This window comes from Sceloporus undulatus, chromosome 2 (genome assembly GCF_019175285.1).
Source record: "Sceloporus undulatus isolate JIND9_A2432 ecotype Alabama chromosome 2, SceUnd_v1.1, whole genome shotgun sequence".
Classification (NCBI taxonomy): domain Eukaryota; kingdom Metazoa; phylum Chordata; class Lepidosauria; order Squamata; family Phrynosomatidae; genus Sceloporus; species Sceloporus undulatus.
The window spans coordinates 87333283-87360122 of NC_056523.1; the positions used below are offsets into that span (position 1 = coordinate 87333283).

At 41.5% G+C, this 26840-nt stretch overlaps 1 protein-coding gene across 1 annotated transcript in view; it reads right to left on the minus strand.

Annotated features, from left to right (window-relative positions):
• GALNT10 (polypeptide N-acetylgalactosaminyltransferase 10) overlaps positions 1 to 22314 on the minus strand; it is a 70963-nt gene extending 48649 nt beyond the window's left edge. Inside the window, exon 1 of the mRNA XM_042450918.1 lies at positions 22017 to 22314. Within this exon, the coding sequence (XP_042306852.1) occupies positions 22017 to 22190 (174 nt within the window). The 5' untranslated portion in view covers positions 22191 to 22314. The remainder of the gene's footprint in view (positions 1 to 22016) is intronic.
• Positions 22315 to 26840: the final 4526 nt, after the last annotated feature.

The window sequence follows — 26840 nt, forward strand, 5'->3', positions numbered from 1 at the left end:
ACTGTTTCTAGAGATTCCTTCTCCAACTAAAAGAGTCAGTTTCTTTCCTTTTCTTTTCAGCATAATGGACCCCTTTTCCTCCTACAGACGTTGAGAAAAAAACAACAAAACAAAAGTGAGTATGTGCAAATGCCAAAACAAGGAGAGGATGAAAGAGACTGTAGCTTGTACTCCCACCTCCCCTGCTTAAGATACAAAAACTAGGTGGGGGAGGTGACTGTGCTACCAAGACAGTTAATTAATAATTAGCAGGTTTTAAGCAAGCATTAAGAGAACATTTTCTCCCAAGCAAGTGCCACTTTGAACACCTCATACATCACTAAAAGCAGCTTGGTTTTAAAAAGCATAACACATTATCAAAATTGTACAATTACTGCATAAACAAAGTAGCTCACCAGGAAGGGCTGATCCAACCTTTAACTATTCTTTAAAATAACTGTACATGCAATGCAGTGATCAAACATGATTTCTGTCCATGGTCCTCCCTCCCTTTTGTTTTGTTGCTTTTTTTAATATTGGAGGGAGCAAAAGGGCCCCATATTGCAGAAAAGAAGAACCAATCTGAAGTAGTGGTTTACGTGTTGGACTAGGACTCTGGCTGGCATCCTGTTCAATATTTGCAAGACTGTAAAATGGATTTATAAACTAGTACCATTTGGGATTCATGTTTATGGTCATTAATGACTGAGCATGACCTCCAAACCAACCTCTTAAGACAGGTAGCTCCCCAACTCAAGTGCTTTTAAGGTGCCTGAGGTCTGGGCATTGGGAAATAAGAACTGCAGTGGCCTCCCACTCATGGGGCATGCTAAGATGAGCCGCTGCAGCAGGAACCTAAGGAATCTCCCCAGCTGCCTCTGAATGCACCACATGACTTGAGGGGCACTGCAGTCATCATCTCCTATCACTCTGATCTGCAGTGTCTCAGAGACAGTTCACATGCCACTTGGCCTAACAAGTAGATTTTGGGGAATGGCATCAGCAGAAGTAGCTATGACACAGCAATGTTGTAGCAACATCTGATAATACATTATCTCAGCCAATTTTTTTCCTGCCTGCTAACAAGGACTATACACTGATGTTTTGACTTGGATTTGCAATTTTATTCCTGTTATTATATTGTGTTTGCAAACACATTTTTTTTAAATTATATTGTACTGGGGAAAGGACTGGGAGCAGGGACGTAGCCAGGATTTTGAAAAGGGGGGGGTCCAGACTAAGTGCCACCATTTTGAGATGCTAAGAGCCCCCCCAAGACACAAAATGTAGGAAAAATGTAGGATATGATGCACGATAAAATGTAGGACAAATTGTAGGATGTTCAAAAATGGAGAACACACCCAACTAAAAGCCAAAAACATTAATAAAAAACAATATAAATTCATGTTTCTCAGTCATGCTCAAAATGGAGAACATTTTGACATTCTTCCTGGATAGGAGGTTGGGATATAGCTTTGTGTGTTAGACTAGGAGGAACTTCCTGAGAGTAAGGGCTGTTCAACAGTGGAACACACTCCTTCCTTGGAGTGCAGCAGAGTCTCCTTCTTTGGAGGTCTTTAAGCAGAGGCTGGATGGCCATCTGTCAATGGAGATGTTTTGATTGAGAGTTCCTGCATGGCAGAATAAAGGAGTTGGACTGGGTGGCCCCTGCAGTCTCTTCCAACTCTAGGATTCTATGACTCTGGAGACCAGGATTCAATGAAAATCTGATTCTCTCCAACAGAGAAGGCTAAATATCTTACATGGGGTACGTGTTGATGACGTGGTTTATGCATCATGTCCAAATTGTGCGCCGCACAAGGGACATCACAGCGCTTGTCACACTCTCTCAGCCTTAAGGGAAGGTGAAGGCAAATCCCCAAAAACCATTGGGCAAGTCACATTCTCTCAGCCTCAGAGGATGGCAAAGTCAAACCCTCTCTGAACAAACCTCCCAAGAAAACCTCTTGAACGCACACACTCGCACACACCCAAGTCATGAAAGGCAGACTCTCTGAACAAACCAAGAAGACCCAATAGGCAAGGAAGTCACACACTCTCAGCTTCAAGGAAAGGCTGGCAAAGCAGGTTGTTTCGAAATTCCTCCTGGGCAGAAATGTAGGACGTGTCCTGGATAAAGGATGATGTCTGGTCACCCTGATAAAATGGAGGATGTTTTGACATTGCTCTTGGGCTGAAATGTGTGCCGTATCCTGGATAAAGGAGTACGTGTGTTATCCTACCAAAAATGGAAGACATTTTTACATTCATCCAGGCCAGAAGGTTGAAACATAGGACACATCCTATAAAAGGAGGACATCTGCTCATCTTACAAAAAATGAGGACTTTTGAAATTCCTTCTGGGCAGAAGTCTGAAATGTAGGATGTGTCCTATAGCCATGAGCCAGAAAAGAGCCAAGCCTCAATATCTGAACCCCAGAACATACTCTAACTCCCAGAATTCCATAGCAATGAGCTAGAAAGGAGCCAAGCCTTGATATCTGGACCCCAGAACATACTCCAACTCCCAGAATTCCATAGCCATGAGCCACAAAAGAGTTAAGTCGCTGCCAAACCTGGTTATTTCTTGAGTGTGGATGCAGCTTGATGCAGCCTCTTGTCCCTCCCTCCCTCTCCTCCAGGGCTTTTTGGCTCCTCCCCCTCAGGCCCCACAAAAAGTTTAGGGGTGGCACTTGTGCTCCTCCTGGCTTTGCCAGGGCCGGGAGGAGAGAAAAGGTGCTTGTTGGAGCACGCGTGTGCATGCGCACAGCCCCAAACAAACACCAGGGAGAGGCCCACTTCTGCTCCTCCTGAAGCCTAGAGGAGAGCAAGTGGCGCTCTCCCCAGCGTTTGTTTGGGGCTGGGCGCATGCAGCCGACGCCCCAAAAACCCCCCTTTTTCCCCCAGAAGGGGGGGGGGCCAGACCGCTGCCCCCCCCCCCTTAACTACGTCCCTGCTGGGAGGCAAAGAGAGACACTTACACACACCAGGCTTGCAAAGCAACTGGGGCTTTTTCCCTGGGCTAGGGAGCAGGAGTAAGCAGTAAATGAGTAAGAGGGTTTTACAAGAGTAGGAGTAAGATTAAGAAATAAAATCTTACTGTGGAATAGGACAAGGAGTACCCCAAAATCACCACTACTCTCCAGCCCTGGCTCTATCAATGCAGTAGCCCAATCTGTAATAAGAGGCTACCAGTGATCTACTTTAGGTGATTGTTTTATGGACTTCAGAAAAATTAGTGCATGTAATATTCTGAGAACATACTAAATATGCTAAAAAAATTAACCATCCAACATTTTGGAAAAAAGTGCACTATATGATACACTGTACACTATTTGATACATGTGATACATTCTAAGAAAATCGCCTCATTTGAGATATGGTTTTGGAGAAGAGTCCTGTGGATACTTAGGAAACTAAAAAAGACAAATAAATGGGTCCTCCAGCAAATCAAGCCTGAACTCTCTCTACAAGCCAGGATATGACTAAAGTGAGTCATATCCCTCAGAACGTCTGGGCAGCAGCTACTGAAGGTGCCTGGGGCTAGATTAGTCTCCACCACTCGGAGGACGTTCTCCATAGCTGCCCCAGCCCTTTGGAATGCGCTGCCCACAGAGCTCCGCTCGTCCACTACCCTGGCCCAATTTAGGAAGGACCTTAAAACCTTCCTATTCCAACAGGCATTCCCCGAGTAAATATCCTGTGGGCCTCCCTCCTCTTTCGTGGCCAAGAGGTTGGGCTTTGGGGCTTTTACTGTTGGTTTATTTTTAATGTGTTTTTATTGTAACAGTTTGTATTTTTAATATGTTGTAAGCTGCCCTGATCGGAGGAAGGGCGGCATATAAATAAAAATTTTATTTTATTATTATTATTATTACTTTGGCCATATAATGAGCAGACAGAACTTGCTAGAAAACATAATGCTTGATAAGGTGGAGGGTATTAGGAATACTGCACTCTAGATAGATAGATTCAGGGGCCATGAGTCTGCAGGACCTGAGAAGGGCTGCTGAAGATAAGGTAACTTGGAGGTCTCTCATTCATGAGGTTGACATGGGTCAAAGTAGACTTGAAGGCAGCAAACAACAACAGAAGGGTCCTGAAGGATGTACATGTGTTCAAATGTTTTCTTCTCTGAAGTTGCCCTAATGGAACTTTCAAAGTGCTCTTTAATCTCTCCTAATTAAATAACAACACTATTTGTTATGAACAATTTTTAATGAAGAAATTTTGGAAAAGGTATCTGGTATTCACTGGCTTTATTTTTTTTTTAACTCCTCTCATGACATCTTCCCAAAACTCCTTTCTAAATCCTTAGTATAGATATTATTTAAAAAACAACAATATGATTGAAATATAAATATACATGAATAGTTTATTTCTAAATGCCTCTATATCTGATGAAAAGTTAATTCTGGTACATAAATATATATTAAAGCAGTATATTTTGTGCTTAATCAGTATTTATTCATGTCATGCTGAAGTTCTAACTTTCTGATAAACAACACCAACAGAAAGCAGCTGCTATGGAGGCAACTAAGGAAGCAGAAAATATCCCCTACGCAACTGTAAACATGTGTTTACTCAACAAAAATAGATATACTTTGCATCTTTGGAGGGAGATCCAGTCATAATAAAATGAGAAATAAATAAGAAAATAATATAAACCCTGCCTACTGCTTCACCAAAACATAACTGCTACTAAAAGAACTTATATGAAAAACAAGAGCTGAGCCAAGATAAATCATGTTCTACCAACCCTTGAAAATGGCTAAATGACCTCTGAGTACTGTATGTGTTTCAAATGGTTCTTTCAAGTACAGTATAGTTGTTTTTTGTTAAATAAAAGGGAAGTATAGGTATATGCTAATTCGCTTTATGCAATTGCAAACACTCCAATAAAATAATTTCTACATGATGCTGTGGACATGTTTGAATACAACACTTAAACCAAATGTGTTAGCTAGATCAAACTACATTACTTAGAGCACTGAGACATGTCATAGTGTTACTTTTTCTGGAAAAGTCACATCACTGGGCTAAACTGAGCTATAAACATAAACAGGTGTCATGTCTCCCTGAAATGAGCACAAAACATCACAAGGCACACAACTGTTTCCTGAGGTCTTGGTGATATTTCTAAGCATAGTTGCCAATACTTTTAACTACCATTGTTGAGATTATGGCAACAAAGGAAGGCGGCTACTTCCAGGCATCTTTCCACAATTCCTGAACACAGCCCTAGCTGAGCTTTCCCTTACCTTTAGGCAACTCTGTGTTCTGTATTTTATTTTGTATTGTATTTAATTTCTGTGATATGCTTTGTGAGTTAACGTTGTGTTGAAAACTAAGAAAAAATCTAGTTGGATCCAAATGTATGCCATGGATAGTTTATATCCTACCTAGAGGATGAGATTAAACCCGTATCTTACACATGGGTGAAAAGTGTTTCCACTCTGCCCCTCTACAGGAGGAGCGGGTAACCCTACTAATGGTGGACCTTTAAGCTTTATGACAGGGGTGGGCAAAGTGCAGTGCTGAGGTAGCATGGGTCTACCAAACTGTTTTCACAGCCATTGACTCAACCCCCTCAACTCTGCTTGACATCCTGTTTTTCTGCCCCCCCCCCCAAAAAAAAAGAAAAACAAAGAGGTGAATGGCCTCTTGCAGAAACCTCCAGCAGCAGCAGCAGCAGCAGCAGCAGCAGCAGCAGCAGCCTTTCCAATATGTCACAGGGATTTCTTAAACTGTTTAACATTATAAAATGCCAATAGACTTCCACCCCTGATGTTAATTTATTTGGGCATTTTTGCCAGTTTGCCACCCCTAGAGCCACCCAAGTTGCCCACTTCTGCCTTGTGGGTTATTTTAGAGGGTCCTAACCTTGAGAAAAGTCTTAAGCTTGATGGAAATAATTTTTAAAATCTATGTGCACGTGTGGATCAACGATACATGTTGGCTTGGATTCCAGCCACAATAAAGTAATAATAAAAGCTATAAATATGAGAATTGCTGCTAGATACAAGTTGAATAGGGACATCTATTTTTCATATTGTTCCCATTTGTAAATGCACCAAGGTAAATATAATACTACAGAGAGGCACAGCAATCTAATTTTTAGAATAGTTTTCCCATAGCACTCTGCCAAAAAAGTAACTTAAGTAGGAGGAAAGGAGGAAGGGAGGAGGAGAAAAAAAAAGTAATGTGACAGCACCTTTAATACTAAAATTACTTACTTATTCAGATACAGTACAGAGTGATATGAAGGTCTCAGATACAAATCATATTTATACAGTTGTGGGAGTGAGATAGAATGTAAAGTAATAGGATCAAGAAAGATGCAAATCATGTCTCTTATCCTAAATTCGCAAAAGCTTGGGCAAAGTGAGACAGGTCTTTTCAGATCTTTACAGTGGTCAGTAGATATGTGAAAAGAATATACCTGTTAACTAAAAGTTAGTTTCCCTGGGTTCAAAAGAAAATTTTCCTTTGGTTATACAGTGGGCCCTTGGTATACGCGGGGGATCCGTTCCAGACCCCCCCGCGTATACCAAAATCCGCATATGCTCAAGTCCTATTTGTTCCCAATGGCGGCGTGCATGCATGCGATCCGCCATTGGGGACAAAAGTCCCTCTCCAGGCTGCAGTTGGCCCTTGTATGGCAGCGGCGGCGAGGAGGACGAGGCCAAGCTTTGTCCTCCTTGCCGTCACCACCGCGAAAGAGCCGGGTGCAGCCTGGAGGCCTCTTGGCCTTCACGAGCAGCACCTGGCCCTTGAACTGCAGTGGAGGAGGAGGAGGCGGCGAGGATGCAGGAGGTGGCGGTGCGGCAACAGAGCAGGTAAGCAGCGACGGGAAGGGGGAGGGAGGGGAAGGGAAGGAGGGTAGGTAGATAGTTGGATAGGGAGGGAGGGAAAGAGGAGGGGAGAAGAGGGACAATTTTCCCTGATTTGCCATGCGCATATGCTCAAATCCACGCATGGCAAATCCGCGTATAAGGAGGGCCGACTGTATATGCAGTAGCAAGGACTCTTGTATTCAGCTGTTTCTCTTTCTAGTCCTCTTTGTAATTTTTTTGTTCAAGGACCACAACATATAAATCCCTTATTGTATGTCCAGCAGAGTTGAAGTGTTCTGCAATTGGTTTATGGGTACTGCCATTGCAAATGTTACATTTGTGTCCATTAATCCTCCTGCGTAGAGACTGACCTTTTTCTCCAATGCAGTGTAGAGGAGCATTGCTGGTGTGTGTGTAAATATGCTTTCAAGTTTCAACTTTTCTTAAGCAATGGCTCCTCAGAGCTGGTTTTGTCAGTTCCCTCCTTTGAAATACAGACTACAGCACCTGGTAAAAATATGACTATCAGAAAAGTCAATAATGCTAGGAGAAGTACAGAGCAGCAGAAAGAGGGGAAGATCACAAGCCAGATGGACAGACTCAATCAGAGAGGTCACAGGCATGGATGTGCAGGAACAGTAGAGCAGTGGAGGACAGGGGGGGTATTGGAGATGTCTCCTTCACAGGGTCGCCATGAGTTGTGGCTGATATGAGGGCAGTTAATCACCACAAACCTGGCATTCACTGGCAGACTCCTGTCTAGGTACTAAGCAGGGACAACCCTGCTTAGCTTCCAAGACCAGATGGTATCTAGTGCTTTTAGGGTAGTTATGTTAGCATTGCTGCCATAGAATGACAATGGAAGAAGAGCAAGTTAATGCACCTCTGATGTTGTGGGTGATATTATTGGCCCCTGTAATATTGCTCCCAGAATAGATGTGGGGTAGGAGCATTCTCTCATTTTCATCAGCACTTGCTTAGATACCACGGGACCTGGTCCCACAAGAACTTCATGAGCTCTGTGTTAAATTTACAAGCAGCAGTCAAGCCAACACTAACATTCGAAATCTTGCCTACTAATTCATTTTATTTAATCACTATATTTATACAAAAAATCTGTTATATAGAATAACGTGGATTCTTTGGATTAGAGATGGGCAACTTGTGGCTCTCCAAATATTGCTGGACTGCAGTTCTCACAATTCCTTTCTTACAGGTTCTGCAGACTGAGGCTGGTGGACCGATGCAGTCCAATAATATCTGGAGGGCTGGAAACAATAAACATCTGATGATAGAAGATTTTTGATCAAAGCAAAAAATGTAGAATGACCTTTATTTTGATAATGTTGCAGCAATGCAAAAAGAACCACTTCTTCCATCCAGCACAGGTATAATTTATTGAAAGTAAAATACATTCGTTCCTTGCTATCTGCGAAGGATCCGTTCCACCCTCCCCCCATCGCAGATAGCAAAAAACACGGATGCTCAAATCCCATTGTTTTCAATGGGCACGTGCACACATGCATGCACGGCAACATGAACATGTGTCCATTTAAAAAGCCAGGGTTTGCCATCTGCGGAAGCTCAAATCCGTGGATGGCAAGTCTGTGATTGGGGTGGGCAGACTGTAATAAGAATCCCAGTCCTTACTGGGACTGTAGAGTTTTAGGAAATGATAGGGACTGAAAATACTGTAGATTATGAACACATCTTAAAAACATAGAAAATCAGCAGCTTATCTTCTCTGTCAGAAAAAAGGGCAGGCATTTGATTCAAAATCATCAGGATAACTGTTCTGCATAATATAAAAATGTTTTTCAGTACCTAATTAACAAGAAAGGAGTATGTATAATTCCTGAGTTTTATTCATAAGACCTTATTTCAACTCATATCTGAGAATATATTTATAACCCATTCAGAAGCTGCCAAACAGCTGGTTTTTAGATATTGTCAAAGTCCATTAAATACTGATGTTTAAAACATCTGCAGTTGATTATAATAAACCAGGAAAGTAAAGCAATATGTTGTAGCTGTTTTTGAAAAGAATAAAACAATAATCAAAATCATATGTTTGAAATAGTCTGCATTTCAGTAAAGGTCTGTGTTGCAGTTTCAGCAAAAGGAGTTTAGGCATTTTCCGACACAGGTTTAAAAGATCCCCTTTCAATAATGGATTGCTACTTCATAAACCAAAAGAGATAAAGAGGAAAGTGTACATATGTACACACACTGCAGAATTCCAATTGTTTTGAGTAAAAAGTCAAAAAGATAGGAAAGCTTCCATACAACGGTAATTTCAGACAAAATGTGAGAATTAGCATAATAGGATTTTAAAAAAAGATTAAATAATAAGTTTAAAGAGACAGTATGATATCGTGGTTTGAGTACTGAACCAGGACTCTGGAAGACCAAGGTTCAAAATCCCCACTGGACCATGGAAACCAAAAGTGTTTCTTTGGGCAAGATGCACTCACTTAGCCTCAGAGGAAGAAATGGCATACTCTCTCAACAAATCTTGCTGAGAAAACCTCATGATAGGTCCTGCTTAGAGTCAGCATAAATTAGAAATGGCTTGAAAGCAAGTATCATCAACTAGAAAAATTAAATTTTAGTATCCAAAAGGTCTGTGATTTTTCTGTTCCACCAGTACAATGTAGAATTTTGCTTGGTGTTCTGCCTTCTAATTAAGACAGAGAGGCAGACAGACACAGACACTGCTGTGAAGAAAACAAAGGAATGAATTTGAAATGGCCAAAAGCATATATTCATAGTATTTATGAACAAATTCAAAAACCAAATGTTTGTTCCATCTAGATAAACATCAGCCACACCACTAGTTTTAAGCCATAGAACTCTAATAACAAGGTTCTGAGTAAATATGAATTAAAAATTGTGCTCCAAATGATAAAGCCCCATGTTGCTGCTCATACTGCCCCTACCTCTTGCACTATGGTAATATCAAGAGAAAAATGTTCTTGAGGTGGAATGTATATCTTTCACACACTACCTTTCCCAAGGGTTGGTAGAATTTAATTGGCCATCCTGGCTTCACTTTCCAGTTCTGGCACAAGTGACTGGGATCACTGCATCTCAGACTCTGGCCTTGGTCACATCAGGGGGACACAGCCAGGGTAGGATGGAGGGATGCCCAGAGCCACTCACCTTAGGCCAGAAAGAGATAGGGCTCCCGTTGGCTTGGAAACTCTGCCAGCCCTGACCAATTGTGGCACAGAGCCAGCACTCCAGAAGAAGAGGTAGCACACAATTTTCTTGGGTTTTTAAAAATGTATTTTTGTAAACAAAACAAACCCTGGTAAAAGTAATATATTAATACTGTACTGTCAACACACTGAGAAGAACGACGACACCACCTAAGTGCTAGCTGCTTCAGTTTTCGTTATACAAGCACTGCAATGAAAGCCTCCAGTAACTGAAGGATAAGCTCATTTCACAGATAATCTTACTGAGGAATTGACTTCAGTATGACTATGCATAGTTCACAAGCAGTAAAACTCCAGCCCTACCTTGTAATAAATAATGAACACACAAACAATGGCAGCCAGCCATACATGTTATTATCACAGCCATAATGATGAAGGCCTATTACTGTAAAATGTTATTCAGAGGGGAAAACATCAGATAAATAGTATGACGTGGATAGAAGCATAGCATTACAGAGTTGAAAGGAGCCTCATGGCCAACCTTGCTCAATGTGGGATCTCTACTAAAGCATACCTATCAGTTGGTTGTCCAGCCTCATTTTGAAGATGTCCAGGGATAAAGATCCCATCACCTCTTTAGGCAATTGCCTCCATTGCTGAAACACTCCTACTATCAAGAGGTTCTTTCTAAAGTCCAATCAAAATCTAATCAAGAGTCTCATGTAAATCCCATAGTTTTGAATCACAGCTAATGTTAACACATGCACTGCGTATACTCAATAATACTTTAAGTTAGTCTGTTAAATGGTAGTCAACTATCAAAAGCCATCAGCTTTATTCTCTTGTCAACTTTTTAGAAATTAACATTTTGAAAAGCTGGCAGGAAACATTTTTTTTAGTATTAAACAGATAACAGGAAATTGCCAGCACCCATCATGATGTGTAATCAAAAATGAGCAGAAGACGTTGAACTCTAAGAATCATCTGGTGTGTCATTTAGAAACACATTACTACATGCCATGAGATCTAGTGGGGGTTCAAATGTACCTGTGAGTTGTTCCATATGGCAATCAACTGTAAAAGCCAAGAGTCTATTTATTCAAAGTATACTTATTGCACTACTTCTGAGCACGATAAAATACTCTGTCAAAGCTTAGAATAGCTTATTGTAGGATGGCTTTTATTCTAGTTATGCTCTATTTAAAAGATTTAAATTTAAATAATCTACTCAATAAATTCCATTAGAAATCTGAGAGGCTCATTACGCAGTTTTAGCACATTTAATCATCTCCTTTGTCTATATAGCAAGAATACTTGCTACCTTACTTTGTATTAAATGAAGGAATTCTTAAACTTGGATTTCAGAGTAAAGTACACATTATCAATATTATTTCTACATGCACATTACTATTCTGGACAGTTTCAGAAATTTCAGAGTATTTAGTGAAATTCTGGTGTACAAATGCTCCATTTTTCTCGGGCTACATTTTCTGTACCCAATGCCTGCTATATCTGAAGTACCATCTCCCTTTAGTTGCTGAATGGATAAGCAATGATCAGTCAATTACCTTCAAATATGGCCATAGTGTTGCACAAGGTAACCTTTGCTGTTTCACAAGACTTTTTCTTCTTACAGAGGGCCAGAGCAGACAGGGCAGAAAAAGTTGCTTGATCCTGCTTTTTCTCAAAACAGGTTGAAACCCCGCTGCCCATGTGGCCCACTGCCAAGGCAGGCTGAGTTTGCATGGCCTGACCACACAGTGTGGTGTCAAGCCACGCTGCTGAGTAATCTTTTTGTTGCCTCCCCATCATTGCACAAATACACCACTAAGTACCTCCTATGCCCATCCAGATGTCATCCTATTGCATGGCTGTCCCTCTGATCGGCCACACAGTCACATGTGCGATGTTCTACCTGTACAGGGCATCGGTGCATCCGTGTGCAAGTGATATATTGGCAAAGCACAATTGTGGAGGCCCCTTCACCCCATGCACCCCTGTTAGATTGTCTGGTCTGTGTACAGTGGTACCTCGGGATACGAAATACCCAGGTTACGAAATTTCCGGGATACGAAAAAAATCCCATTGGAAATAATTGTTCCGGGTTACGAATGTTTTTTCGGGTTACGAAGAAAATTTTTGGTGCTTTTTTCGGCTTTTTCGCACGAAACGCGGCTTTTCCCCCATTAGCGCCTATGGCAATTCGGCTTACGAAGGCTTTTCGGGTTACGAAAGCGGCCGCGGAACGAATTAATTTCGTAACCCGAGGCACCACTGTATATTGTAATTTCTTCCATTGGAGTTGGCGCCCTTTCATTTCTTTGCTTTGCTGCAGCTCCGCACTTATGAGACAGCGTTTATATACAGGGGTGAAGACGCGCATCTTCCGAACTAAGGTGAACTATCTGCCCTCTTTGGAGGTGTGCGTCATCTAAACACTCTGCTTTCAAAGTGGTTGGATATTTTTTATTTTGCCTGTCTGTTCCACGCCAGAGTTTTCCTTCCACCTCCCTTATCCTTCCTGCCCTTTTTGGCATTCCTGGATTGTGCTGTTCAGTAAGAACACTCTTGAAGAACCAAGTTTAAATGTTTATCCTTTCCCACAAAAAGCATACTGCTTTGATCTTATTGGAAAGGCTGTATATAAATAAATTATTATTATTATTATTATTATCATCATAATTCAGTTTCATGCAGAACATCTAGACTATTCATGAAAAGTAAGCTTTTATTTTAAGTTGAAGTTACATTTTCTACATGTCTAAAATACACAGTCGATTTCTCTTGCAAATTTGTGTTGACAGATAAAATAGCTAAGTGGTTTGATCATTCTTTTCCCATATAATCGTTCATATTCATTCGTATATTTGGGACCTATGCATTCTACTAGTAGCACTGTATTCCATTCTCTCTAGTATTGATTCTTGCTATTTTTTATTCTAAAAATTGTTAATTCTTGAGAAAACTTGGCACATGGAAAAGCATGGGTCAGTACATCAATTAAAATATTTTCTATTTAGGCAAACAGGTGACACATTGTATATACAGTATTGTTATGTGCCTTCAAGTCATTTCCAACTTATGGTGATCCTTGCCAAGGATTTTCTTGGCAAGATTTGTTTAGTGGGAGTTTGCCTTTGTGTTCCTCTCAGGCTGCAAGAGGGTGACTTGTCCAAGATCACTCAGTGGGTTTCCATAGCTGAGAAGGGATTCAAACCCTGTTCTCCAGAGTCCAGCACTCAAACCACTACACCACACTGACTCATGACATTTTTCAAAATTATGTTCATGGGTATTTTTAATTATCTTCCAGAAGAATATCAGTAATAAAAAAACAAACCAAGGAACTAACTTGATGATTGTGGCAAGAGACTGCTTCATCATATGCATTTCTTGATGAAGCGTCACACAAATAAGTTGTGAACAATTGCTCTACAGCCTAAACAAGGCATTTAATAACAACTTGGAGTCAAAGTAGGACACTACTTTCAGAAGCATTTCATACTCTCAAGAAACTGGGATGTCAGTTTCAATAAGGTCCTTTATCAATTGTATCCAGTATTACCTACTTCTTCTCAAAGAAATAAATCTTGTTTAAGGAGGTGAAGTTGTAGAGTGAATAAAAAGCATTGACTTAAACATCCAGGTGCACAACTCCTTCCTCAGGTGATTTTAATAATCACAATTTTTTCCTGAGCAAATAAGGAAGTTGGATGGAGACAGCCTGTGATCCCTATACTACCTTTTTTCCTATCTGAGAAAAACTGTCCATTATATCTGAGGGAGATCCTGCCATGCAGACAGACACCATTAGGACATGAGGAACAACCATGTCCTAGTTTATTTCATTTTTAAAAGAATATTTGTAACAGCTAAAATCCCAAAATAGTCTAGCCTAAGGAAGTTCATAGAAGGACAGAAAACCATGCCCTACGAGGGACGACTTAGGGAGCTGGGGATGTTTAGCCTGGAAAAGAGAAGGTTAAAAGGTGATATGATAGCCTTGTTTAAATACTTAAAGGGATGCCATATTGAGGAGGGAGCAAGCTTGTTTTCTGCTGCTCCAGAGACTAGGACCCAAAACAATGGATGCAAGCTCCAGGAAAAGAGATTCCATCTCAACATTAGGAAGAACTTCCTGACAGTAAGGGCTGTTTGACAATGGAACACACTCCCTTGGAGCGTGGTAGAGTCTCCTTCCTTGGATGTCTTCAAACAGAGGCTGGATGGCCATCTGTTGGGGATGCTTTGATTGAGATTTCCTGCATGGCAGGGGGTTGGACTGGATGGTCCTTGTGGTCTCTTCCAAGTCTATAATTCTATGATTGTAGGTTCTCCTCCTCTTCCTGGAAAGTCTTGGAATATTCTCTCCTCACCCAGCAGCCCTTTATTGCCCACCACAAGTTGACCAGAAAGCCACCTTCAACCAGGGAAGGTAGACTAGGAAATCATTCTGTCCTAACTTTCTTTAGTTATCTTAGAATTCAAGCCAATGTCTTATAAAAATATATGGGTTGCATTAAACGTAGGTTTCATCTAAATGTTTAGACTACATATACACTGCTGTTGTCTACAGTCACTGAACATCTTGAAAGCATCAAAAAGGATTAAAAACTGAACTGGCTTTTCAAAATTAAATGGGATTCAAACACAATTCATCTCTACCAGGTACACTGATTTAAAGGACACTTTCATTTTCTATGGAAGCGAGAACCAAGTTGATCACTTCTCTAATATAAATATTGACACTATCTGTGAAATATGGACACTCTATTTTCTCCTTATGGAAAGAAATACACTGGACCAACCTATGAACTGTGGATATTTGCTTTTTACTTTGTTTAAGTGTAGAATGAAACCTGAAAGGCAAAACGCAAAACAATCCATTGCATAGGTTCCTACGTTCGTATACATAAAACTCGCATGCTCTCACAGCATAATTGCTGGTTATAAGGAAGATCCTTGCACTCCTCACATTATTTTATCAGCAATGACAGAAGGAATGCAAAATGTAATGTAGTAAGACCTGGCTGGAAGAATGAAATAACAGTAATTAGCTGCAAATTTATAGGTAAGCAGCCAGATGTATACCATTTAGGCAATATGAAGTATACATAGGCGACTTGACTTAAATCAATGATTTTAACTATGATTCTATTATTTTAACTGATCCCTTTTTCTCGCTAATTTATATCATGGTTCAGATAAATGATTTTAATTGTATTGACTTAAATCTACAGGGCTATATAAATAAAGCATAATAATAATAATGATAATAATAATAATAATAATAATAATAGAATTGTAGAGTTGGAAGAGACCACAAGCTCCATCCAGTCCAACCCCCTGCCATGCAGGAACTCTCAATCAAAGCATCCCAGACAAATGACCATCCAGCCTCTGTTTAAAGACTTCCATAGAAGGAGACTCCACTACACTCCGAGGGAGTTTGTTCCACTGTTGAACAGCCCTTACTGTTAGGAAGTTCCTCCTAATTTTGAGGTGTTCCCCATCCTATATCTGTGCATTTTATTTTTCCGCCCTAAGTGCAGTACCTTAAATTTCTCCATGTTGAATTTCATTTTGTTAGCTTTGGCCCAGTCTATTCAGGTCGTTTTGAATTTTGGTCCTGTCCTCTGGAATATTAGCTATTCCTCCTAGTTTGGTGTCATCTGCAAATTTGATAAGTATGCCCCCAATTCTGTCATCCAAGTCATTGATAAAGATGTTGAATAGCACTGGTCCCAGGACAGAGCTCTGTGGGACCCCACTGGTCACTTCTCTCCAGGATGAAAAGGAGCCATTGTTGAGCACCCTTTGGGTTCAGCCAGTCAACCAATTACTAATCCATGTAACAGTTACTTTGTCAAGCCCACATTTTACAAGCTTGTTTGCAAGAATGTCATGGGAAACCTTGTCAAAGGCCTGCCTGAAGTCAAGATATACTATATCCACAGCATTCCCTTCATCTACCAAGCTGGTAATTTTATCAAACAAACAAACAAAGAAAGAAAGAAAGAAAGAAAAAGAATCAACCCACCACACAATCTAGTCTAACCTGTAGGTAGACAGTTTAATCCACATCAGAGAAGAGAATGCTCAGTCTAAATGAGAAGTATACCACCACCACTACCATCCCAAAAAGAGAAAGAAAAGAAAAAACACTTAATTTTATTGTAGACAATCTTGTGGGGGAATGTTAACACATCCAGAAAATGACTAGAACTAATTCTGGGATATTACTGAGAACTCAATTTGCATTCATTACCAGGTGCTATAATAATGAAAAATATACCAATATTAATTCTTCACACTGTTTAGTTCACATGAACCTTTATTAGAATGAGCCACAAATCTTTATTTTTGGAAACTGTAGATCTGTGGAATTGGGCTTTTTTTTTTTAAAGAGAGACATACTAGGTTAGTCACAGCTTTGCAACAGTAATTTAACAAATGCTTTCTTAATGAGAAAAAAAGCTGAAGATACATTATTCATTCTAAGTATGTTCTGACTGCGCTCAGCTGTGCTAGTAATAAAGTAATGCTGCAACACAGAAGCACTAAATTTTGTCATTCTTTAGTACCGGTAGTTAAATACCATCACTCTTTGTTTATATGTCACCACTAAATGAAGGTACTATTGTATGTATATTACTATAGTATTGCATATATTGCATGTACAGTCGGCCCTCCATATTCACGGCAGAATTCACTGCCTGAAGACAATCATTCAGAGTACTCTCAAAGGTGCTATAAGGTCCCTTTGCATACTCTCCGACAGGTTATCCTTTGCCCAGAATGAGAACTCAGCCTGTTAGTCTGTGGGCTTTAGATTATGTAGTTCCTAATTATGCACTTTTCAGATTATTATTTGTGGATGTGTGAGAAGCTGCAAGCGAAACAAAACATGAAAATAGAAAAGGGGAAAAGCCTACGCATGAGGTGATAGTTAGGACACTGAAATTAAGGCACAAGAAGCTCAGTACTCATGTATACTACTAACATTAATTATTTTCAGTACTCCCTGCATATTTGTGTTTCCTGACATTTTATCTTCAATAAAAAGGCTTGCCCCCCTCATTACCTTCAGGAAAGAAGTATGATACAATTACCACAGCTGCATCATGCATAATCAAGGTATTTACCGAGCTATTTCCTTTTGGAGGGGGATAAAACCTCCCATAAATTAAGAGACTTATGTGGTTTAAGAACTCCGAGATGAGTATACCCCAGTAATATTTTCATGCTCCTATAGCCAGAAGACTTGCAGGCGATAAATGTGTAAACAACCCCCCCCCCAAAGTAATATAAGCTTATTCAGAGATAAGCTCCATTCATATTAATGAAATTTTCCTTGAATTTACAACCAAATTTTGTGGCATCTGACTAAAAAATTACAACATAATTTTTTTAAAATGCTTCCATGTTAGATATGTGAAGCATTGCAACCTTATATTTTTAGCTCTCAGGTGACCTGAACAATAACAGTGTAACAGCTAAGAAGCTCTTCTGATTCTTTGTTGTTGTTGTTGTGTGCGTTCAAGTCATTTCTGACTTGTGGAAACCCTAAAGCAAACCTAACATGGGATTTTCTGGGGCTGAGAGTGTGTGACTGATTCCAAGATGCAGAGATCTTGTAACACCTTTGAGACTGAAAAAAATAAGTTGGCAACATGAGCTTTCGTAGACTAAAGTCTACTTCCTCAGATGCGTTTGGTCAAAAGGAAGTAGACTTTAGTCTAGGAAAGCTCATGCTGCCAATTTCTTTCAGTCAGTCTCAAAGGTGCTACAAGATCCCTCTACATCTCTGATTCTACAAACTAACACGGCTCTTCCTCTGAATTCTACCTCTTTTGATTCTAGTTACTCTTAATGATAAGAGTACAAAAATAGCAAAGATGCCAACCTTATATTAATAGAAAAGAAAAATCTAGGAACTCTTCATAGAGACACCAGAGGTAATCTAGATATCTTGTCCATAGGCAAGATCATCCTATGAGTCCATTTTATTAGAAAATGAAACTGCAGAAAAAAGAACAAGTATTGTACATACACTATCTCCAGCTCTGAGCGTTTTACTTCTAGGAATAAAGTACACACAATCAGCAGACCACTAAGGTAACAAATCCTATCTAATGGAACGTGACATTGACCCTCAAAGCATGGCCCAGATGGGTGGATGGGAGGGAATACCTTTGGCACAGAGTCAGCCAACCCAGGGATTAGGATGGGGGTGATCGGAGGGATAAGCAAAGGTCCCACACGCTTAAAGCAACAGGTGGCAAAAGCCACCTCTCACTTCATGGGTGTTTGGTACGTGGCTGGTATAACAACATGGGTCTAAATACCCAAAAGGTACCTGTCTGATTTTGGAAGATAAGCAGGGTTGGTTCTGGTTAGTACTTGGGTGGGAGACCAGAAATGATTACAACCTGCTGTATGCTGTATCTCAGAGGAAGGAACTGGCAAAACTACCTCTGAGTATTCCTTGACTAAGAAAACTCTATGAAATTCATAGAATCATAGAGTTGGATGAGACTCCAAGGGCCATCCAGTCCAACTTCCTGCCATGCAGGAACTCTCAATCAAAGCATACCCGACAGATGGCCATCCAGCCTCTGTTTAAAAACTTCCAAGGTGGGAGACTCAACCACTCTCTGAGAGAGTGTGTTCCACTATCAAAACAGATCTTACTGTCAGGAAGTTCCTCCTTAATGGAATCTCTTTTCCTATAAGCTTACATTCGTTGCTCCATGTTTTAGTCTAGTGGTCCCCAAGCTGTGCCCTGTAAGATTTTTTGGAATTCAGTTCCCAGAAGCCTCAGCTATGTTGGCCAACAGTCTGGGACTCTGGTAGCTGAAGTCCAAAATCCCTTAAAGAGCACAGTTTGGGGACCACTGTCTAGTCTCTAGAGCAGAAAACATGCTTGCTCCCTCCTCAATATGACATCCCTTCAAGTATTTAAACAGGGCTATCATATCACCTCTTAACTTTTTCTTCTCCAGGCTAAACATTCCCAGCTCCCTAAGCCATTCTTCATAGGACATGGTTTCCAGGCTCTTCACCATTTTAGTCGCCCTCCTTTGGACACGCTCCAGTTTCTTAACATCCTTCTTAAATCCTGGAGAGAAGTGACCAGTGGAGTCCCACAGGGCTCTGTCCTGGGCCCAGTGCTATTCAACATCTTTATCAATTACTTGGAGGACAAAATTGAGGACATACTTATCAAATTTGCAGATGACACCAAATTAGGGGGAATAGCTAATACCTCAGAGGACAGGACCAAAACTCAAAAGGACCTGAATAGACTAGAAAGCTGGGCCAAAGCTAACAAAATTGAATTCAATACGGAGAAATGTAAGGTACTGCACTTAGGGCGGAAAAATAAAATGCACAGATATAGGATGGGGGACACCTGGCTGAATGAGACTAGATGTGAAAGGGATCTAGGAGTTCAAGTAGACCACAAGTTGAACATGAGTCAACAGTGCGATGCGGCAGCTAACAAGGCCAATGCAATTTTAAGGTGCATCAATAGAAGTGTATCTCTCTCTCTCTCTGGCTTTACTTCACGAATAGAAGTATATCTAGATCAAGGGCAGTAATAGTGCCACTCTATTCTGCTTTGGTCAGGCCCCACCTGGAATATTGTGTCCAGTTCTGGACACCACAATTCAGAAAGGACACAGAGAAACTGGAGCGTGTCCAAAGGAGGATGACTAAAATGGTGAAGTGTCTGGAAACCATGCCCTATGAGGAATGACTTAGGGAGCTGGGGATGTTTAGCCTGGAGGAAAGAAGGTTAAGAGGTGATATGATAACCCTATTTAAATATTTGCAGGGATGTCATATTGAGGAGGGAGCAAGTTTGTTTTCTGTTGCTCCAGAGACTAGGACTCGGAGCAATGGATGCAAGCGCCAGGAAAAGAGATTCCACCTCAACATTAGGAGGAACTTCCTGACAGTAAGGGCTGTTCGACAGTGGAACAAACTCCCTCAGTGTAGTGGAGTCTCCCTCCTTGGAGGTCTTCAAATGGAGGCTGGATGGTCATCTGTCGGGGATGCTTTGATTGTGATCTCCTGCATGGCAGGGGGTTGGACTGGATGGCCCCTGTGGTCTCTTCCAACTCTACGATTCTATGATTCTATGAAATTGTGGTGCCCAGAAGTGGACACAGTATTCCAGGTGGGGTCTGACCAGAGCAGAATAGAGTGGCACTATTACTGCCCTTGATGTCGACACTATAATTCTAATGATGCAGCCTAAAATTGCATTGGTCTTTTTAGCTGCCGCATCACACTGTTCACTCATGTTCAACTTGTGGTCTACTTGGACTCCTAGATCCCTTTCAACGTAGTCTCATTCAGCCGGGTGTCCCCCATCCTATATCTATGCATTTCATGCTGCAGCTTCTCAACAAATACAAGGGGTCACTATCTGTCTGAGGAGTCTTTCCACTTCTAAGAAAACTTTGTGAAATTGATAGGAATTCATAGGGATGCCCATTAAGTTAACACCATCAAGAAATGGCAAATCCACCTCTGTGTAGTTTTTTGTGGGTTTTTCTGGCTATGTGGCCATGTTTTAGAAGTTTACTCCTGACGTTTCACCAGCATCTATGTCTGGCATCTTCAGAGAATGCCTGCCACAGCTGCTGGCGAAATGTAAGGAAAAACTCTTCTAGAACATGTCCACATTGCCAAGAAAGCCCACAGAAAGCTATGGATGCCAGCCATGAAAACCTTTGACTCCACCTCTCTGTGTTTGATGCCTAAGAAAACACTGTAAGATGCATGAGGTGACTTGGAGGCACGCACGCAATGAACTAACAAGCAATATAAAAGGCATTCTGAGGACAAAGTGGTCCACAGACGATTTGAAGGCGGCAACCCTCGGTTTTCATCCCAGTCAGACAGACACCTTCTCTGTGAATGGCATCCCTCCCTTTATCTTCCTGGAAGGCAAGGCTGCTCCTTACCGGAGGCAAGCAAAGCACCGCGAAGGACGACGACACGAGCAAAAGACTGAGGCCACATCCCCAAAACAGTCAGTATGAATATAAAAACACTCAGTATAAATATAAAAACACTTGGCGTAAATACAAGTATACATCCATGCTTCTTAGTCACACTCAAAAGGGAGGAGGACATTTGGGGGATTCTTCCTGGACAGGAGACTTGAATGGAGGACATGCCTTGGAAAAGGAGGACCTGTTCAAGAAAAATGGAGGACGTGACCAAAAGAACAGCTACAAAATAATAATAATAATAATAATAATAAGACGCAAAACACTTGGTATAAACATAAATGCATGCTTCTTAGCCATGCTCAAGAGGGAGAGCATAGAAAGACTGTAATGTTGGACAGGTCCTGGAAAAAAGGAAGACTTCAAGAAACAATGGGGAGCGAACAGGAGAAGAAGAAGAAGAAGCTAAAAAATGGAGGACATTGGGGTGATTCCTCCTGGACAGGAAGGAGGACAGGTCCGGGAAAAGGAGGACACTCAGCAGCCTTTCAGCCTCAGGAAAAGCTGTAAGGAAAGGGGCTGGGAAGAGGACGCTAAATCATACTTAATGTTAAATGTAATGCTAAATAAAGTACCAAATATGAAATATTATTTGCTATTATGATGATTATTGTAATATTTGACATTACGCATTAGCATTACATATTAATGTAAACATTAAATCTCAAACATGTAATTGAATAATTAAATATCTAATTAAATATTCCTAAAATAATAAGTGATGCCTGATATTTAATGTTTACTTTAATATTACATTTAATCTCTAATATTAAATATTAAAATAATAACAAATAATGTTTGATATTAGATATTGACATCGATGTTTAAAGTCAGTCTCTAAGGTTAAATATTAAACCAATGGGCAATATTTGAAGTTTAATGTTTACATTCATGTTAATGTCAAAATGTTAGATTAAATATTAGTGTATCAAGCATCGTTTGTCATTTTAATATTCAATATGACACATTAACATTAACGGAAGGGAGGGAGGGAGGGAGGCGCCCTGCCTGACCTGCGCCTCTTGTCCTCGTCCATCCCTGCTGCCTCCTTTTGCCGCCGCCGCTGCTGCTGGGTCCCCGGGCGCCCTCTCCCTGTAGAGGGACCAGAGCCCGACGTTGGGGATGAAGACGAGGACGGCCAGCGCCAGCCCCACCGCCTGCAGCAGCCGCTTCTGCTTCCGCCGCATCCGAGGCGCCGGAGAGGGACAGGCGTCTTCCCTGGCAGACAGTGAGACAGCGGAGGCACAGGCAGAGGCAGAGAGCGCCGGGCGAGGAGCAGGCGCCCCGCCGTCAGCCACTTCCGCTCCGGAGGCCACGCCCACTCCCTCCGCCAGCAGAGGGGGAGGGGCGAGAGAGAGAGGGGGTTGCCACGCCCACCCCGCCAGCCACAGCCACAGCCCCTCCCCTCCCCTCTCACACGGAATGGTACTGCCCTCCCTCCGCCTCCCCCTTCGGCAAGGAAGAAGGAGGGAGACTCAGGAGGAGGCTGTGCAGCCTAGGCCTCCCCAGAGCAATCCCAGGGTGGGGAGAGCCCGGTGCCTGAGGCTGAGAGAGTGTGACCCGCCCTTTCCCTGACTCCGAATCATTGACTCTCTTCCTCCTCCTCCCCCCCCAGTGCCTCTCCTTCCTTCTCCAGCCACACTCCCAGCCAGGGCCGCCTCTGAGGAGGCCGAGAGAGTGTGACTCGCCCAAGGCCGGAGCAGAGTCTCTGAGCCACGAGGCCACGCTGCCTGGTGGAGGGGGAGGTAGTCCTTCTTCCTAAAGCCAGGCTGTGGAGAGTAAGGGCCCAGGGCGCTGTGGAAGGGCCTTCCAGTCAGAGGGGGAACAAGAAGGAAAGAAGGGGGCCCTGGCAGTGGCAGCTCCCGCTGGCCTTAAGAGGGAGCCAAGGGCCATGGCAGCAGTCAGGGAGACTGGCTGAAAGACGCTGGCAGCATGAGCTTTCATAAAGGCTTCTTCAGGCTACTTCCTCAGATGCATGAGGCATGGCACATGGATCTGAGTAAATAGACTCACGTCTACGAAAACTGATGCGACTCACTTCTTTCTATTAGTGTCTCAAAGGTGCTGCAAGATCCCTTTGTGCCATAAAGGCCACCTGAGCCAAGCTCCAGCCTCCGCAGGCTTTCCTGGAAGGAAGTCCCAAAGCAGAAAATGATTAAAGGTGACAATGAAAGTTGGGGATGGAGAAATCGACAGCGTTTGAGCTGTGAGCTAAAAGAGTTACAAAAGGTAATAGTTGAATCCCATTAAGACATCTTGCACCTCAAAAAACAACCATCAACCATCAACCCCTGTGACGTCTTCATCTGAACTTAACTTTTAGTAGTTGTAAGGTGTACATTTTAACATCTAAAGCTGAAAGGTTGCATTTACGTATTCAAAGACGTATCCCTGTTAGTCTGGGAAATCAGTAGGCAAAGGGATCTTGTAACAGATTAACTGAAAGAAGCTAGAGAAGCGTGAGCGTTCATAGACTTCTTAGCCCACTTCTTCAGATGCATGTGTGCTTCTTTCTTTCAGTTAGTCTCAAAGGTGCTACAAGATCCCTTTGCATGCTTCATTTACTTACCACAAACAAACATGAAGCTTTTAGAAACCGATAGGCAGAGAGTCTTCTCTGCAGCCCCTCAGTTTTAGTGCCCAGTTATACTGTGCGTGAGCCATTTTGTTCTCAATCTTCCCTTTGTTTGCCAATTGCTGCATTTGTTTTCCCCTCTTTCTGACGCATGATGCACTTCTGTCTATTCAGTAGCTGAATATTTTGTCTTGTCTTTATAGACTTGTCAGTAATTACAGTCATAACAGAAATTGAAAAGGCTTCTTTTTGCCACCACTGCTCAGAAATGTAAATAACAAATTATCCTAAAATTGTAATCTAAAGTGGGCTGATGGCTTAGAAGTTTTTAAAAAAATCTGTTGGAACAGAGTCAGAATAGCTTCCTAATATGAACATAGCTTAGTACCTGCAGAGGTCCATGTAAAAGTGCATGCGTCCTTGCATCTGGATCACAGAACTAAATGCACAGCACCAAAGATGAAACACTCTCCCGTCCCTGGCCCAGATTCAATACTGCATCTTACACAGAGCAATGACACAAACTGAGGTCCAAAACACACTGCAGAAATAATCCACTTTGGGACTGCTTTAACTACTCTGTCTCAGTGCTAGGGAATCCTGGGAATTGTAGTTTATTGCAGCACCAGAACTCTCTGGCAGAGAAGGCTAAATGTCTCACAGAACTACAGTTCCCAGGATTCCCTAGCATCGAACCAGGGCAGTTAAAGCAGTCTCAAACTGGATTATTTCTGCAGTGTGTTTTGGACCAGTATCTCTTTGTTGGTCTGACTCCTGGGCTATATTGTTTTTTTTAAAATGCCCCAGAAATGACAGTGACTTGTCAGTATGTATGACTTCATCTGCAATAATGCATCAGGATTTCTTAGTGGTAAAGTGTTAAAATTTTGTGCAGGTAACTGAGAATAACTAAGAACTTTAGCTAATGCGTAGAGAGTTGTATTTGCAGATCTGTGTTGTTCCTTTGCTCTTACTACTAGATCAGGAGCAGGGATGCCATGCCATACACATTGCCTGAGACTCCAGTGATCATATGTTTGCAGCCGTATTAACATATAGCACTGCAGGTAATGTCAGATTTCAGATAAATTTTTCTAAAGGTCATTGAACAAATCTGTACATATTGCAGAGTACCTGCATCTAAATTTCGGTGCCAAAGACATATGAAAATGCTAGGGTGCCTTTTTTTTACTTAACAGCTTTTCAGGAATGAGCCTTGTAATGATTCATGGTAAATTTGAATAGTGTGTATCTAGCAGGAGGAATATCGTGAATTGAAAGCCAAGAATAATTTCCCCTTTGGACAAGAGGATAGTCTTGAAATCTCTGGTTTTACAGAGGTGTGAGAACAAATACCGGTAAGCATATTTAGTAACAAATGCTACGCACTGACAAATACTGTTCCATGACATGGCCAAAAAGAGTACATGTCTTGTGAAGAGAAAAGCAAATACATAAAACCAGCCAGACAGGAAATACCATGTTGCAATACAGTATTATCTGTTTGCCTTTCCAGGACTATAAAACTTGACAATACAGTAAGGAAGTACTGTTTATTTGATGGTGCTACACAGTGGACTTACTTCTGAGTAGACATTTCACGACTGCAGTATGGTTTTTCTCTTAACCTGCCCCATATCTGCCCCCACTTAAAAATATAAATTCAGGGCCTAATCCACTAGGTGGCAACCTTCCAGCAAATTTAAAATTCAACACATGCCAGCCAACTACAGTAATTATCCCAAAACAACATTTAAGTAACAAATGCTGGTTAGAGTACCTATGTCACCTGTAATTTCAGTTTAGGTTGTGGACCTTAAAAGTCTCTGAGGTTTAGAGTTAGTCATAGTTGCGTTATTTCCCCCCTAGAATGCAAGTATTTTCATTTTTTCCTGGTATATAAATGAGAGAGAGATCTCCACAGATTCATTCCACATGGTCCCTCACAGTCTGGGCTCCCTGCACACTTTGTCATTGTTATATTTTATTTATTAATTAATTTATTTTATATGCTGCATTTTTCCTAAAGTGCACTCAAGACAAGTTCAGAAAATATGTTTTTTAAAAAGTAAAATTTTAAAGATACAATGAAAAACATCATATTAATGTAACAAGTTAAAAATATAATATCATTAAAAAACATAGAAAAGCCAACACCACAATAAGAAGCCTTCCTGTGTGCAGTTACATATTAAAAGCTTGCTTGAAGAGAAAAGTTTTTGCCAGCTGGAAAAAGGAGAACAGGAAAGGGGACCAGCCTATCCTCCCGTGGGAGAGACCCAAAGGGTGGGAGCAGCCACTGAGAAGTGTCTTTGTCCTGTCCTCATCAAGCAAGCCTATGATGGTGGTGGGGCTGTCCTCGATTGTGCCCTCCTAGTGTGCAGGGAATAGTATTTTCCCTATTGGATGAACATGTAAGTTTTCAATAGGAAGTAAAGGTGTATAATGCAAGAGAGATGTTGTTTTGAGAAGTATACAGCTTGGATCACAGGAATATCCAGTTTCATATTTGCCAACTGGTGGCTTTGTCAGGGTCTAAATACCCTTAGGACTGAAGCATGGCTTTGGCGCGGCTTCCAGTCACTTAGGACGCATGCACCATTTAAACAGCATACTGTACCTCCAAAGTGACCCGAAACAGCTTTAGTTAGGAACTAACTAAAAGAAAGACACTGGTAGCATGAGCTTTCATAGATTCATTTCATTGTGATGTTGACCTTCCCATGACTGACCCCATGGTTCCTACCCTTGGATGCCTTCCACTCCCACCCTAGACCAAGTCCCCCCTTCAGAAGTGTTTGTATGTGTATGTGAACAATTTGGAATTCCCTAGAAATAATAATAATAATAAACCCCAGGGTGAAGGCACTGTTGATCTATTGCCCAGGTGTGCTCTAGGACAGGAATAAAAACATCCGTCCTCCAGGAGTTGGACTGCCTGTCCCATAATTCCTCACTATTGGCTGTGCTGATGGGACCTATAGTCCACTGAGAACAACAATCTGTCCACCCTTGCTATAGGAGAAACTAGGTTAGAGATTTGCCACAACAAAGGCATTGTTCATTTAAGGACACAGTACTATGGTTCATTTATACTTCTGTAGGCTTCCTCATGACGTTAAATACACCTTGGATTTGGAGAGCACTTCAGTGAAAAGGATGTGACAAAGCATATAGTCTCAAGTGTATGCAAAAAGGGGCATATTCTCCCTGTAGTAGAACATTCTCATGATGTTGCAAGTGATAGCATTTCAGAGCTAGT